This window comes from Eulemur rufifrons, chromosome 3, assembly GCF_041146395.1.
Source record: "Eulemur rufifrons isolate Redbay chromosome 3, OSU_ERuf_1, whole genome shotgun sequence".
Lineage (NCBI taxonomy): Eukaryota > Metazoa > Chordata > Mammalia > Primates > Lemuridae > Eulemur > Eulemur rufifrons.
In genome coordinates this window covers 65830505-65847688 of record NC_090985.1, presented here as the reverse complement: position 1 = coordinate 65847688, position 17184 = coordinate 65830505, and the positions used below count along the sequence as shown (strand labels likewise).

Sequence of the window (17184 nt, the reverse complement as noted above, 5' to 3'; positions counted from 1 at the left end):
TTGTCATATAATTTCCCAACTGCCATATCAACACAGTTTTTAGTTACTAAATAACAAATTATAAATAACTATAGAAGTCTCATTATAAAACTAGAAGTCAATAGCGTTGCTTAGGGAATCTTATGGCAAATCAAGTAGCTATGCCTTTAAACAAATGGTCTATATTTTCATACCTTCAAGCTCAACAAAATTACAAATGTTCACAGGAAAATAACTAAGTAAAACATTAATCAATCAAATGGAAAAAATGAAAATTATTATAGAACCAGAAACACAATAAAAAATGGATCCAGTGGATTACCACCAGCATAGTGCATGTTTATATTTTACCAATCATACAAAATGGTACCATATATTACGTTAAAGAAAAAAAATTACTATCTATAAAAGTAAAATATACAAAAAGCACTTTTCTCAAAACTATATAGAGATATCTGGACTATAGAAAGCAAGCTGGTAAATTAATCCTTAAAAGTGAAAATCTCATGCAAACTTTTTAATTATGTTACAAAGAAAACTCAAACCAATAATTTTTCAATGCTTGGACAGAACAGCTTGACCCTAACCATATATTAAAAAGGACATATCACCATTTAACACTACAGTAAGTACTAACAAACAAGCACTAAGCTTCGGGCTGCTACAAAGATAAGCCAAAAAGTTGTTCATGAGATATAAATTAATTTCCAAGAAAATCATATTAAAAATGCTAACCAAGCAATAAGTTATATATGGAGACGAAATGTAGTTAAAATAAAAGATATCATCTAACAAATTAAAACAAATGTCAGTTTGCACTTAGCAAAAAAAAAAATCAACATTTAAGAAATTGCTATGTACAAGGTACTCTTGGGGATGTAGAAAAGTAAAATCAATGAAAAACAACAAAAAGGATAACAGGGAAGATAAATGACAAACTTAAACAATATATTTCAGTAAGTTTTCAAGTTACTTAAAGATACTACTTATTATTTCAAGAGAAATGATAGCATACTTAAGATTAATATAAACAAATTAGGCTAAACAAATGGTATGTAAAATTTTAATTACCTGAGAATTAGGGAAGTTGTTTCATTGATTATTTAAGTAAATATTTATTAAGTTCCTTCTATGAACATCATCAGAGATGCAAAAAAAAAAAAAAAATTAGAGTTTCTGTCTTCAAGAATATTTACATCCCAGCAGGTACAATTTAAAGTAATTATACGTGAAAGATGGAAGAGAGTATTAACATATTAGAGTTAAAATCTTTTACATTGTTTGGCATAAATAAAGATATTGATACACTTTACATTTCGTTAAGTGAAATATGCCACAAAAATTTAAGGGAATCCTCCCTCCTCCCCCCAAAAAAAAGGAAGGAAAGAAAGAAATGAATGAAAAACATTGATGATTATGTGAAAAATGAAAAAAAGGACAGTCCAAATTTTTCAGGAAAAAAAGGTTAGAATGGAGATTATCAAGGAAAAGTCAAATAAAAAATACAAATGAAATCGTAAAAAAAAAACATATTTTTCATGCATAGTAAATGAAAACTGATACAGGATTAAATTTGCTTGCTTAAAAACAAAGATTCTTAGCTATATTAAAAACAAAATGTTGAATTATAGATGAAAACAGAGGAATAGGAAAAAATCAGAATACTAAACAAAAGACCAATATTTTACTAATATTAATATATTAATAAAACAAAAATGCAAAGAAAGGATCTCATAAGAACTTTATAAATATAAAGGTCATTATATAATAGAAAAGGGGGAATTTACAAATGCTAAGCAACAAAAATATAGCCTCAAAATATATAAAGCAAAAACTGATAGAACAAAATTACAAGAACTGAAAACTCCATAATCTTAGGAGATTTCTATTCTCCTGTCTCACAAAATGATACCTAAAACATATAAAGCACAGACCAGATTTGAAAACTATAATTACCCTAAGTGGTACTGCATCCAAATATAAAAGAATAACTATTCCTTTCAAGTACATAGCAAATGATAACAAAATTGACGATGTACTAGGCCATAGAGGAAAGCTTCATATCAAAAACTGATATTATACAAAATATATTCTCTGAACTAAAAACAAGGTTAAAAATCAATTTGAGGAGCAATAAAAGTGTAGAGATTTTGTATCTGATTAAAGTTAAGTTGTTACTAACTTAAACTGAACTGTTATGTTTTATGCAAGTCTCATGGTATAACCACAAAGAAAAAACTAATAGTAGATACAAAAAAGATAAAGAATCAAAATATATTACTACAAAAAGTCATCAAATTGCAGAGAAAGATAGCAAGAGAGAAAGGAACAAAAGAACTACAAGATGGACAGAAAACAATTAACAAAATTACAATAATAAATCCTTACCTATGTAAATGAATATGTAAATGTAAATGAATTAAACACACTAACAAAAGATATACAGTGGCTACGTGGATTTTTAAAAGGATTCAATTATATGCTGTCTATAAGATTTAATGTTAGACTTAATGACACACATAGGCTGAAAGTAAAGAGATGGAAAAAGATATCCCATGCAAACAGTAACCTAATGCTAGCAGTTGTGACTTATATCTCACAAAATAGACTTTAAGCCAAAAAACTGTCACCAGAGAAAAAGAAGATCATTTCATAATACATAATGATAAATGAATAAACTCAACAAGAAGATATAATAATTATAAATATATCTATATGAACTGAACATCAGAGCGCCTAAATAGATAAAGAAAACATTCATGAAATAGAAGAAATAGAAAGCAGTATAATAATAGTAGGAGACTTCAATAATGGATAAATCATCCAGACAGAAAATCAACAAAACAGCAGACTTAAGCAATACTATAGAACAAATGAACTTAACAAATGTATACAGAACATACCACCCGACAGCAACAGAATACACATTCTTCTCAAGTGCACACAATATTTTTAAATGCACACTAACAGTCTAACACTGATCACATGCTAGGTAACAAAATAAGCTTTAACAGATTTAGGAAGATTGAAATCATTCCAAGTATCTTTTCTGACCACAATGAAATCGAACTAGAAATCAATAACAAAATAAAAATTGGAAAATTCACAAATATGTGGAACTCTGCTCATTCTTAAACAATAATTCAAAGAAGAAATCAAAATGGAAACTAGAAACATTTTGAGACAAATGAAAATGAAAACACAATATGTCAAAATTTATGCGATGCAGCAAAAGTAGTACTGAGAGAAAAGTCTATAGCAATAAAAACCTACATTTAAAAAGAAATATTTCAAACAAAGTAACTTTATACCTCAAGGAATTATAAAAAGAACAACCTAGGCACAAAGTTAGCAGAAGGAAAGAAATTATAAAGATTTTACCAGAGATAAATAAAACAGAGAATGGGGAAAATTCAGTAAAACTAAGAATGGGTTTTTTGAAAGATAAACAAAATTGGCAATCCTAACTAATTGGCTAGACTACGAAAAAAGAGAAAAGACTCCAATCAATAAAATCGCAAATCAAAGAGCAGACATTACAAATCATGCCACAGAAATGAAAAAGATCACAATGGATAATTATGAACAATTATATACCAACAAATTGAAAAACCTAAAAGAAATGGATAAATTCCTAGAAATATACAACCAAACAAGAATGAATCAAGAAGAAATAAATAGAAAGCCTGAACAGACCAATAACAAATAAGGAGGCTGAATCACTTATGAGAAACTTCTCAACAAAGAAAAGCCTGGTACCAGATGGCTTCATAGGTGAATTGTACCAAACATTTAAAAAAGAATAATACCAATCCTTCTTAAACTTTTCCAAAACATAGAAAAAGAGGGAACATTTCTAAACTAATTTTACAAGGTCAGCATCACCTTGATTCCAAAGCCAGACAAAGACATCACAAGGAAAGAAAACTATTAGCCAATATATTTGATGAACGTGAATACAAAAATTCTCAGTCAAAATATTAGCAAACAGAATGCAACAGCACATTATAAAAGTCATACACAATGACCAAGTGGTATTTATCCTTGGGATGCAAGGATGGTTCTCAGCATATGAAAATCAATCAATGTGATACAATACATTAACAGAAAGAAGGATAAAAATCACATGATAATCTCAAAAAATGCAGAAAAAGCATGGGACAAAAAAAATATCAACACCCTTTCATGATAAAAATTTTCGATAAATTAGGTATAGAATGAATAAAGGCCATATATGAAAAAGCCACAACTAACATCATACTCAACGATGAAAAAACTGAAAGATATTCCTCTAACATTTGAAACAATGCAAAGATTCCCACTCTCACCACTTATATTCAACAGAGTGCTAGAAATCCTAGCCAGAAAAATTAGGCAAAAAAAAAAAAAAAAAAAAGAAAGAAAGAAAAGAAAATAAATAAAAGACATCCAAATTGGAAAGGGAGAAGTAAAATTGTCCGTTTGCAAATGATATGATCTGATCTTATATATAGAAAACTCTGAAAACTCCACCAAAAAAACTGTTAAAGTAAATTAATTTAGCAAAGTGGCAGAATAGAAAATCAACATAAAAAATCAGTTGCAGTTGTGTTTCCATACATTAACAATGAACTATCTGAGAAATTAATAAAACAATCCCATTTATGACAGCACTAAAAAGAATAAAACATTAAGTAATAAACTTAACAAAAAATGTAAAAGACCTGTACAGTGAAAACTACAAAACACTGATGAAAGAAATTAGAGCAGACAAAAATAAATGAAAAGATATTCCATGTTCATGGGTTGGAAGACTTAGTATTGTTAAAATGTTCCTACTACCCAAAGCACCCACAGATTCAGTGCAATCCCTATCAAAATCCCAATGGCATTTTTTACAGAAATAGAAAAAACAAATCCTAAAATTTATACAGAACCACAAAGACCCTGAATAGCCAAAGCAATTCTGAGCAGGAAGAACAAAGCTGGAGGCATCACATTTCCCAATTTCAAAACATTACAAATCTACAGTAATCAAAACAGTATGTCATTAGTAATAAATCAGAAATATAGACCAATGAAACAAAATAGAAAGCTCAGAAATAAACCCACACATATATGCTCAAGATATCTTCAACAAGGGTGCCAAGGCTACGTGATGGGGAAAGGATAGTCTCTTCAAAATATGGTGCTGGGAAAACTGAATATCCACATGCAAAAGAATGAAATTAGTCCCTTATTTCACACCACACACAAAGTCAGCTAAAAATGGATTAAAGACTTAAACATAATGGGTGAAACAATAAAACTACTAGAAGAAAACATAAGGAATAACCTTCTTGACATTGTTCTTAGCAATAATTTCTTGGATATGACACTAAAAGTACAGGCAACAAAAGCAAAAATAGACAAGTGGGACTCCGTTAAACTAAAAGCCTTCTACACAGCATAGGAGACAATGAACAAAAATGAAAAGGCAACCTATAATAGGGCAGTAAATATTTGCCAACCATATATTTCAGAGTTAGTCCAAAATATATAAGGAACTCTGACTTTACAATAGCAAAAATACAAATGTCCTGACCAAAAAATGGTCCAAATACCTGAACAGACATTTCTCCAAAGAAAATGGAGAAAAATGGCCAAGAGGTACATGAAAAGGTGTTCTACATCCCTAATTATCAGGCAAATGCCAATCAAACCACAATGAGATATCCTCACACCTGTTAGGATGGCTATTTCTGAAAAAACAAAAGACAACAAATGTTGGTGAGGATGTGAAAAAGGGGGAATCCTTGTATACTGTTGGTAGGAATGTAAATAGGTGAGGCCATTATGAAAAACAGTATGGAGGTTGCTCAAAAAATTAAAAATAGAACTACTATATGCCAAACCCCAGCAACGCCTGTTCTGGTTACATAACCAAAGCAAATGAAATCAAGATTTCAAAGGGATATATGTACTTCCACGCTCACTGCAGCATTATTCACAATAGCCAAGATTTGTGAGCAACTTAAAAATCCATTCATCGTGGATGAATGGATAAAGAAAATGTGGATATCCCTACAATGAAATATTACTAAGTCTTAAAAACAAAAAAGAAATCCTTCTATTTGCAACAATTTGATAAATGTGGAGGACATTATAATAACTGAAATAAAACAGACAAAGAAGGACAAACAGTGGGTGATAGTACTTATATGAGGAATCTAAAACAGACAAGTTCACAGAAGTAGAGTGGAATGGTGGTTCTCAGGGGCTGGGAGAAGGGGGAAACCAGGAAGTAAAACTCAAAGGGTACAATATTTTCATTAGATAAGATGAATATATCCCAGAGATCTGCATACAGCATAGTGCCTATAGTTAAAAATAATGTATTATATATTTTATATTTTGCTAAGAGTATAGTATAATATAGGTATGTTAGTGTTCTTATCTAATGCGCACACACACATGGAGAAATAAATAAAGAGGTTGGGAAGAAACTTTTGGAGGTGACTGATATGTTGATGATACAGATTGTGGTGAAAATTTCACAGGTATACACTTATCTCCAAACTCATCAAGCTATATATATAAAATACGTACAGTTTTTTGTATGTCAATCACACAATACAGTGTTTAAAAAAATAAAATGTCTCTCAATCTTGAAAAAAACATTTCAAATACAGATATATAGAGATGTATATGAAAATTCAAGAAATGCTAAATAATGTAATGTCAATAATGTAATGAAGTAAATTGATCTATTAAATGAGTATATTAGAAAATAAAGTCTGAAAACTAGGAAAACATTAACTCCAAGTAATTACCAAACAAAAGAAAAATGCCAAAGAATTACAATATAGGAAATCATAAAGATAAGAACAAAATTATAGAATAAGAAAGAATAGAATTTACAGCAAGAAAAGCTAATTCTTTAAAACACCTAATAAATTAGATAAGGCTCAGTTAATATTGATCAAGTAAAATGAGAGATGGTAAAATTAAGTAATATTATCAATGAAAGAAAAATTGCAGTAGTCATTTCAAAAATATTAAGAGAATTTTGGCCGAACTCAGTGGCTCACACCTGTAATCCTAGCACTCTAGGAGGCTGAAGCGGGAGGATCACTTGAGTTCAGGAGTTCAAGACCAGCCTGCGTTACAGCAAGACCCTACAAAAAATAGAAAAATTAGCTGGGTGTGGTGGCACATGCCTATAGTCCCGGCTACTCAGGAGTCTGAGGCAAGAGCATCATTTGAGCCCAGGAGTTTGAGGTTGCAGTGCACTATGATGACACCATTGCATTCTAGCCAGCGTGACAGAGTGAGACCCTGTCTCAAAAAATATATATATATATTAATAATAAGAGAATTTTATGCACAAGTGTTTGTGAATACATTTGAAATTTTTTCATTCAACTTTATCATATTCATATCATATTCAATTGAATATGTTACTCAAATTAGCTCAAGAAAATATGGATCTACTAACTGATGGGGGAAAAAAAGAAGGAAAATATAGTATGTAAAAATCTCATACGCAAAAAAAGAAAGACAAAAAAGTTGAATGGGTAGCAGTAAATTCACAAAAAAGGGAGATCAAAAGATCAATAAATATATAACATGATTAACTTCAGTAGCCAAAGAAACTAAAACTAAAACAAGAATGAGTAAAAGTTCACATTCATGAGATTAGCAAAAACTTAAAATCTAAGAGTAACAAAAAAGTATGGAGAAACAGAAACCTTTATTCACTGATAGCAGGACTGTAAAATAGTACAGTTGAAGAGCAATTTAGCAACATCTAGCAAAGTTGAAAATGCACATATCCTCTTACACAATATACTTTCTGGTATTTGCCCTAAAGAAGAGGAAAAAAAATGAAACTAAGGTAATATTTTAAAGAAACAGTAGCTAAGAATTTTCTTAGATCATATTAAGGAAATGAATCCATAATAGGAAGACTAGCAAATCCCAAGGAGGATAAATGAAGTCAAATCTATACCTAGACTCACTATAGTGAAACTGCAGACATCCAAAGATACAGAAAATCTTAAAAGAGGTAGAAAACAAAATACGTATTACCTTCAAGAAGCGGTATTTAGAATTCTGATTGTATCACGCCTAAGGCTTAAATCTGTTATCCACCGTGACTTGATTTTTGTGAGAGGTGAAAGCTGTGGGTCCTGTTTCAGTCTTCTACAAGTGGCTAACCAATTCTCCCAGCACCATTTATTGAATAGGGATTCTTGTCCCCAGAGTATATTCTTTCCTGCTTTGTCAAAAATTAGGTGACTATATGAGGATGGTTCTATATTTGGATTTTCTGTTGTGTTCCACTGGTCTGTGTCCCTGTACTTGTGCTAGTACCAGGCTGTTTTAAGAACCACGGCCTTGTAGTATAGTTTGAGGTCTGGCAAATTAATACCTCCCATTTTGTTTTTGTTGCTTAAAATTGCTTTTGCTATACGGGGTCTTCTCTGATTCCATACAAAGTGTATAATTATTTTCTCTACGTCTGTGAAGAATGATGTTGGTAATTTAATAGGGATTGCATTGAATCTGTAGATCACTTTGGGTAGTATAGACATTTTAACAATGTTGATTCTTCCGATCCACGAGCACGGTATATTTTTCCATCTATTTGCAAGTTCTGCTATTTCTTTTCTCAGTGTTTCATAGTTTTCCTTATAGAGGTCCTTTACCTCTTTAGTTAGGTATATACCTAGATATTTTATTTTCTTTGTTGCTATTTTGAAGGGTATTGAGTCTTTAATTTGGTTTTCCGATTGACTGTTATTGGCATATATAAATGCCTCTGATTTGTGTATATTAATTTTGTAGCCTGAGACTTTGCTATATTCGTTAATCAATTCCAGGAGTCTCATGGTTGAATCCTGGGGGTTTTCTAGATATAGCATCATATCATCAGCAAAAAGTGAGAGTTTGATCTCTTCCTTCCCTATTTGGACTCCCTTGATTCTGCTCTCTTGCCTGATAGCTCTCGCAAGGACTTCCAATACTATGTTGAAAAGTAATGGGGACAGTGGGCAGCCCTGTCTGGTTCCAGTTCTAAGTGGGAGTGCTTTCAATTTTTCCCCGTTCAGAATAATTCTAGAAGAAAATGTAGGAAAGACTCTTACAGACATTGGCCTAGGCAAAGAATTTATGAAGAAGACCCCCAAGGCAATCACAGCAGCAACAAAAATAAATGAATGGGACATGATTAAATTAAAAAGCTTCTGCACAGCCAAAGAAACAGCCACGAGAATAAACCCACCACCTACAGAATGGGAAAAAATTTTTGCATACTACACATCAGATAAAGGACTGATAACAAGAATCTATTTAGAACTCAGGAAAATCAGCAAGAAAAAATCAAACAACCCTATCAAAAAGTGGGCAAATGACATGAATAGAAACTTCTCAAAAGAAGATATAAGAATGGCTAACAAACATATGAAAAAATGCTCAACATCCCTAATCATCAGAGAAATGCAAATCAAAACCACAATGAGATATCACTTAACCCCAGTGAGAATGGCCTTTATCAAAAAAACCCAAAGCAACACATGTTGGCGTGGATGCGGAGAGACAGGAACACTGATACACTGCTGGTGGGACTGCAAACTAGTGCAACCCCTGTGGAAAGCATTATGGAGGTATCTTAAACAGATTCAAGTAGACCTGCCATTCGATCCAGCAATCCCATTATTGGGCATATACCCAAAGGAAAAAAGGTCATTCTGTAACAAAGACACATGTACCCAAATGCTTATAGCAGCACAATTCACAATCACAAAGATGTGGAAACAACCCAAATGCCCATCAATACATGATTGGATTAGTAAGCTGTGGTATATGTATACCATGGAATATTACTCAGCTATAAGAGATAATGAAGATACGACATCTCTATGGTTCTCCTGGAGAGAGTTGGAGCCCATTATATTAAGTGAAGTATCCCAAGAATGGAAAAACAAGCATCACATGTACTCACCAGAAAATTGGTTTCCTTGATCATCACCTAAATACACATCTGGGAACGACACCAATCAGATATCAGACTGAGGTGGGGAGTGGGGGAGGGGATTGGGGTATGCCTACACAATGAATGCATTGCGCACCGTTTGGGGAATGGTAAAGCTTGAAGGTGCTGGCTCGGGTAGGGAGGGGTGGGGAAGGGAGGGATATATACCTACATAATGCGTGCAACGCGCACTACCTGGGGAACAGACATGCCTGGAGCTCTGACTTGGGGGGAAAGGCGGTACATGGGCAACGTATGCAACCTGCAATTCTGTATCTCCTATAACAATAAGATGAAATAAAAAAAAATATATATATATATATAAAAACAGAAAAAAAAAAGAAGCGGCATTTAGATTCATTTACCAGCAGCAAAAATAATAGCTAAAATGTAGAGGAGTCATTAAGTGTTGAAAGAACACAGGATGAAAACAAAACCTGTCAAACAAGAATCCTATAACCAGAGAAAGCATGTTTCAATAATAAAGGTAAAATAAATTCAAAGATGTAAAAGAAAAAAACTAAGAATTTCCCAAAAGTGGGCCTGAATTCTAGAAAATTCTAAAAAGTTCTCAGCAGGCACACTCAAAAAAAATTCAGACAAAGTCATCAATGTAAAAGGGAATTAGGAGCAGAGAAAGTGGTAAATATATATACAAATGTAAATGAATTTTGACTGAATATAGTAGTATCTTACAGGGGTTAAAAATAGAATTAAGAAATATAAGAATCCTACTCTACCCTTTGTATTTCTAAATGTAAAGCAGAGGTACCTGAGATGCTCATGACTGCCACAGTGCTATTACACTGTCAACTCCATGAACTCAGATCTTAAGACTTTACCATTGCATCTGTCAATACCTAATATAATCTTGGGCCCCAAAGAAGCAGTATAGTGAAATGAATCCAGTCCTGGCTCTACCTCTTACCAATTGTAGAACCTTGGAAAAGTTCTTCAACCCATCGATGCTAAGGTTTCCTGATCTGTAATAATGAAAATATTAATAGTTCCTATACCATAGGACTACTGCGAGGATTAAGTAATACGTGCCTGGCACAAGATGCTTAATAATTGTCACCTACTTCTATTATATAGAAATAGAGATTTACAAGAAAATTAGTTGTATTTTTGTATGATTTACCTAGTACATGGAAATATTAGGCTTGACGTGCTTAATAACATCTATTTATAAAATATTTCAATTATGTTAAAAGTGTTTTTCTTTTTGCTCCCCATTTTGAAAAAATTTATGTCTAGGATAATATATGCAATATTAGCTAATCTCATACTATTTTTAAAATATTATTTCTGAAGAAAGGTTATGTCCAAACCAATTGATTTTCCTTTGTAGTCAGTAATATTTCAGAATAATCAGTTTTCCTTAGTTCACTGCCTTGAAGATGAAAAAGTATTTTATCTCTGTTTGCTACACATTTCAAGACCATGCTACAATAATACAACAGTGTCAGTTTAAGGTGAAAATTCTGATTCTACAAGGTGTTTCCAGTCACAACATAAGCCCATTTGATTCTCACCCGGGCAAAGAATATTTATAAAGAAAGACATTTGTGAAAGCCATTAATCACTGCCATTTATTTATAGTACACAGTTGAAAAGGTAAAACTTTTAGTGGAAGATAAATATTAAAAGAAATGTTAAAATCATCATTCAAAAATGGCTTTGTTTTTGCCAAATATAGCTACTGACTGACCATACAAAATTTATATAAATGAGATTTAGTAACAAGGGGACATTGTACACATATAATGCTACTATTCTTTGTGAAAGTTTGTTAGAAAACTAAATTAGCTTACTAATAACTTTAATATTAAAAAATACCATGATATTCAGTTAATTGGCTATTTATGGGTTTGTGTTTTTTTAATCACCAATATAGTAGTATCTCCACAAAATAATTCTAGCTGCTTTATTCCCTCTTCACATTTTCTGTCATATCTGGGAAACATCTGTATAAGACTCCACTTAAGTCAGAGTGTTAGTAATAAAAGATCTATTATCAACAGTCTGAGTTCAGGCTAGTGATACTTTCTAACTTTAACACAGAAAATCCTTCTTTGGAAAACAAAATCCTTAAGTTAGATAATGTCTTATTTAAATATCTTTTCTATTTCATTTATTTCTCAACCTTTACAAAAACCTTATATATAACGTTCTATACCACATGCATGAGAATCTTAAGAAAGATGGTGCATTATGCTTAAAAAGAGTAAAAGTGTACCCTCACAAGTTTACACTTCATACATTTTGTTTGATTGTGGTTACTGTATTTGCAAAGTGCACACAGGATAACTCATATCCATGCAGCAATCTAGTTTATAAATGGCCCTAACACTTATGGAAATCACAAGAACCCTGTGAGACAGGGACATCTTGTGCCTGCTTATATTTTCAAGAGAAAGTCAAACGGAAAATAGAAATTTGTATGGGAACATATGCACATCACAGCACTCTTAGAACTCATAGAACAATTTAAGGTAAAAAGAGAGCTCAGGCTTCACAATTAATTATTTTTTCTGCCTTATTCTTCTTTGACTCTAATAGATATGAAAAGAACTAAATAAATGGAAAGATATACCATGTTTATAGAACAGAAGATTTTGGATGTTTAATATCTATTCTCCAAAATTGACTATTAGATAAAATTAAATTTACATAAAAATTTTAACAGGTTTTCTTTGTAGAAGCAAATTTAACTATGGTAACAGAAATCAGAACAGTGGTTGCAAATGGGGGTTGGGCAGGGATTGACTGGAAGCAGATATGAGAAACTATCTGGGAAGATGGAGATATTCTATATTTTTGTTGGCATACACTGTTACACGGGTATACATGCACTTGTCAAATTTCTAAGAATTGTCTGTTTAAGAGTTGGATGTGGAATGCTCCACAATATGACTATTCTTTATTTATGTGGTTAGTACCTCCCATTTGATCAGTGACTTCAATATATTAATAGTAAGTCAGTCCTTCTGTTTAAACAAATACATAAGTAACCTAACTTAAATGACATAAACCCACACCATTCATAATGCATTCTATAATCAGGGAAGAAAGGATATACAAAAGAAATAAATATCATAAACCCTGCTTCATAAAAATGAATCCAGTTATAAATATTATTTTTTAATTTGTATTTATCTGACTATGAGTTAGATCTTTTCATAAAGTTTTTATTTCATTTTTTATTTTAGTAGTTGTTTTGTTTTTATTTATTTGACTATTTAGATTTCCTCTTTTTGAATTGCTTCCTCTTACTACTTGTCCATTTTGCTGTTGAGTCTCCAGACTACTTTATTTATTTATAATAGGACTTAATTTTTCTGCATATAAATTCTTAGTTGGTTTCAATAAGAGCACCAAGAAGACACATGGGGGAAAAATAGTCTCTTCAATAAATAGTGTTGGAAAAACTGGATATCCACAAACAAAAGAATCAAATTGGATCCTTGTATTACACTATACACAAAAATCAACTCAAAATGGGTTAAAGATCTAAACGTAAGACCTGAAACTGGTAAAACTCCCGAAAGTAAACATAGGAGGAAAGCTCTTAGACTTTGATCTTGGCAATGAAGTTTTGAACAGGACACCAAAAGTACAGGCAACAAAAGCAAATATAAACAAGTGGGACTACATGAAACTAAAAAGGAACTAAAATGAAAGAGCATTCTACAGATTGGGAGAAAATATTTGCAAACCATATATAGTAATTCTCCTTTATCCGTGGGGGATAAAGTTCTAAGACCCTCCGTGGATGCCTGGAATCATGGATAGTACCGTATAATTTGTTCTTTTATCTGATAACCAAGATAGCTATTAAGTGGCTAATGGTCAGGTATACGGCCTGGGTGGGACAGAGTGGTTCTGTGCTAGATTTCATCGTGCTACTCAGGACAGCACAAAATTTAAAACCTATGAATTGCTTTTTTCTGGAATTGTCCATTTAATATCTTCAGATCACAGTTAACCGCAGGTAACTGAAACCACCAAAAGCCAAATTGTGGAAAAGAGAGGACTATTGTATCTGATAAGGGTTAAGATGCAAAATATATAAGGAAGTCACACGAATCAATAGTAAGAAAACAGCCTGATTGAAAAAAAAGGGTAAAGGACTTGAATAGACATTTCTCCAAAGCTGACATAAAAATAATCAACAATTATATGAAAATTGGTCAACATTGCTAATTATCAAGGAAATACAAATCAAAATGCAATGAGATACCATCTCTAAACTTTAGGATGGCTATTATCAAAAAGACAGATAATAAATGTTGCTTAGGGCATGGAGAAGAGGAAACTCTTGTATACCGTTAGTAGGAATGAAAAGATGTGCAGACATTATGGAAAACACTATGGAGGTTCCTCAAAAAATCACAAGTAGAACCACTATATGACCAGCAATCTCTCTTCTGGGTATATATTCAAAGGAAATGAAATTAGTGCTTTGTAGAGATATCTCCACTTCCATGTTCAGTGCAGCATTACTCACTATAGCCAAGATAGGTGAACAACCTAAGTGTCCATTAATGGACCACAGAATCAAGAAATTGTGAACATTTTTCGGCCTTTAAAGAGAAAGAGATCCTGCCATTTCAGAGAACATGGATGTACCTGGAGGACATTATGCTAAGTGAAATAAGCCAGCCACAGAAAGAAAAATACTGCATGATCTCTCTTATATTTGGGATCTCAAAAAGCCAGTCAAATATATAAAAAAAAGAGAGTGGAATGGTAGTAACCAAAGGTGGAGAGGAGGAGGGAATGGGTAGATACAGGTCAAAGGGGACAAAGATAAATAAATCTATAGATCTCATGTACAATATGAGGACTATAGTTAATATTCTATTGAACAGTGGATGTTTACTGAGAGTAGATTTTATGTGCCCTTACCATACACACAAAAACGTACTATGTGAGATGACAGATATTTCAATTGGTTTGACTGTAGTATCATTTCATTATGAGTATGTATATATTTTTATATATATCTATCTTAAAACATCATCATGCCCTACACCTTAAATATATACAATAAAAAGTCTTAATTGGCTATATGCATTCCAAATATTTTTTCACATTGTTTGAATGACTATTGTTTCGCAAAAATGTCTTTTTCTTTATAGAATATACTATTTGTGTCATATTTATGAACTAGATATACACTCTCTTTTAATATCAATTGTTTCTAATTATTTTCTGACCTCTATTGTAACTTCTTTGTTTAACCATCAGTTATTTAGAAGTTATTTTTTATTAATTTATTATTTTTCATTTCCAAAGGAATGGTAGGGATAAGAGGGAGCACACAAAAGGAGAGAGTGGGGATAAGAAAAGGGAAGTTACCCTTTTGCTTCTAATTTCTAATTTACTACATTTTGATCAAAAATGTGGTTGTAGAATATTGATTTTGTATAATCTGAGGGAATTTCTTGGTGACCTAGTATATAGGTAATTTTTACATATACTCCATGCATGCTTGAAAAGAAAATCCTGCACCTAGAGCATAAGCTAAAACAGATAAGCTTCCTACTATTTTTCTGTGCTGATGAGTGCACTTTCCTCTAGCCCACTATTTTACTAAGGTAGTATTTCTTTAAGGGTCCAAGTACAATTGGGAGTCTCAATTTCATTTCCAAAGGCTTGTCTCCAGTCTCCCATAAACCTTCACTATTACCCCTGGAGAGGTCTCTTACAATTTTCTGAGCTTAGGTTTCCATTTAAAAGGACATTTGTTCTATTTTATTCAGCATACTTACTTTAAAAGAGAATTTTAAGGTTATCAAATTATTGCCATCAAGAGTCAACAGAATTAAAAGTTTTTACATGGATAAAAAGAAATGATTTAATAGATGATAATATCCAAAAATATTGACTGTATAAAAGTATCTAGCCTTAAGAGTAATAATGAAAATTATTTTTGCTTTTAAAAATTAATAAAATTATAAAAGCATTGAGAAGTCACAAGTACATGCAGTACATATCTTCATTGGAAAGCAGGGCTACATTTACTTTTGCTCCTATAAAACTCTATAAAGTGCCTCTTTACTCATATATTTCTGTGTATCCTACGTATCAGAGAAAATTTGTTTTCTTAATATCATGCATAATTGCTTTCTCCTTTATCTTCAATTCATAGGATTATATTGAAGAGAATTTATTGCTTACCAATTTGCTTTCTATACTGATCAACAGGAAGTTTGACAGTGGCAGCATCTTTTCTACCCATCTTTGATCTCCAAAATGCCTGCTGAAAAGAGAGAAAACAAATATGATGAGGCTGGGCGCAGTGGCTCACGCCTGTAATCCTAGCACTCTGGGAGGCCGAGGCGGGTGGATCGCTCAAGGTCAGGAGTTCGAGACCAGCCTGAGCAAGAGCGAGACCCCGTCTCTACTAAAAATAGAAAGAAATTATCTGGCCAACTAAAATATATATAGAAAAAATTAGCCGGGCATGGTGGCACATGCCTGTAGTTCCAGCTACTCGGGAGGCTGAGGCAGTAGGATTGCTTAAGCCCAGGAGTTTGAGGTTGCTGTGAGCTAGGCTGATGCCACGGCACTCACTCTAGCCAGGGCAACAAAGCGACACTCTGTCTCAAAAAAAAAAAAAAAAAACAAATATGATGAAATCCTTAATTAAAAAAAGGACTATCTACAAACTTCAGGAATAATTTATTCCATAAAATTCATTTTTAAAGCAATGGGTAAAAATGTCTTTGACTTATTCTCATTAGATATCCATAAAGAAGACAAAATTTTTTTCAACTAAATTATCAAGGATACAATTGCTGGTAATTAAATTTTCCAATCATTTGTTCTTGGTAACATTCATTTTATCAAGTACCATCAATGCTCAATTAAACCACACTATTAGAGAACATTATCTGTAAATTTGAAAAGCAGGTACTATTTATTCAGCTGGGCTGGGGCTGTAAGCATGCTATTGGCAGCATGTTTCTTTCCAATTACCTACTATGTTACACAAAAAGTAAAGCTAAAGTTTGAACCTCAAGTATTTTGCATTTTGTTTTAAAAAGCATGACATACGTAACCAATGTCAATGGATTTCAGAAGAAGATCATGTCTGCAAAAAAGATAATTTGACTTCCTTCTTTCCAGTTTGGATGCCTTTTGTTTCTTTCTCTTGGCAGATTCTCTGGCTAGAACTTCCAGTACTATATTGAATGGAAGTG

The 17184-nt window shown here is 32.3% G+C and overlaps 1 protein-coding gene across 6 annotated transcripts in view; it reads right to left on the bottom strand.

The window, feature by feature from the left end:
• The window catches only part of TRIQK (triple QxxK/R motif containing), a 90223-nt gene that overhangs the window by 26915 nt on the left and 46124 nt on the right, over positions 1–17184 (bottom strand). For 3 of the 6 annotated variants that reach the window (XM_069466233.1, XM_069466229.1, XM_069466234.1), the window contains one exon: positions 16160–16241. In XM_069466233.1, coding sequence (XP_069322334.1) covers positions 16160–16220 — 61 coding nt within the window. In that variant the 5' untranslated portion in view covers positions 16221–16241. The remainder of the gene's footprint in view (positions 1–16159; positions 16242–17184) is intronic. The other 3 variants (XM_069466232.1, XM_069466231.1, XM_069466235.1) reach the window with 1 other exon arrangement.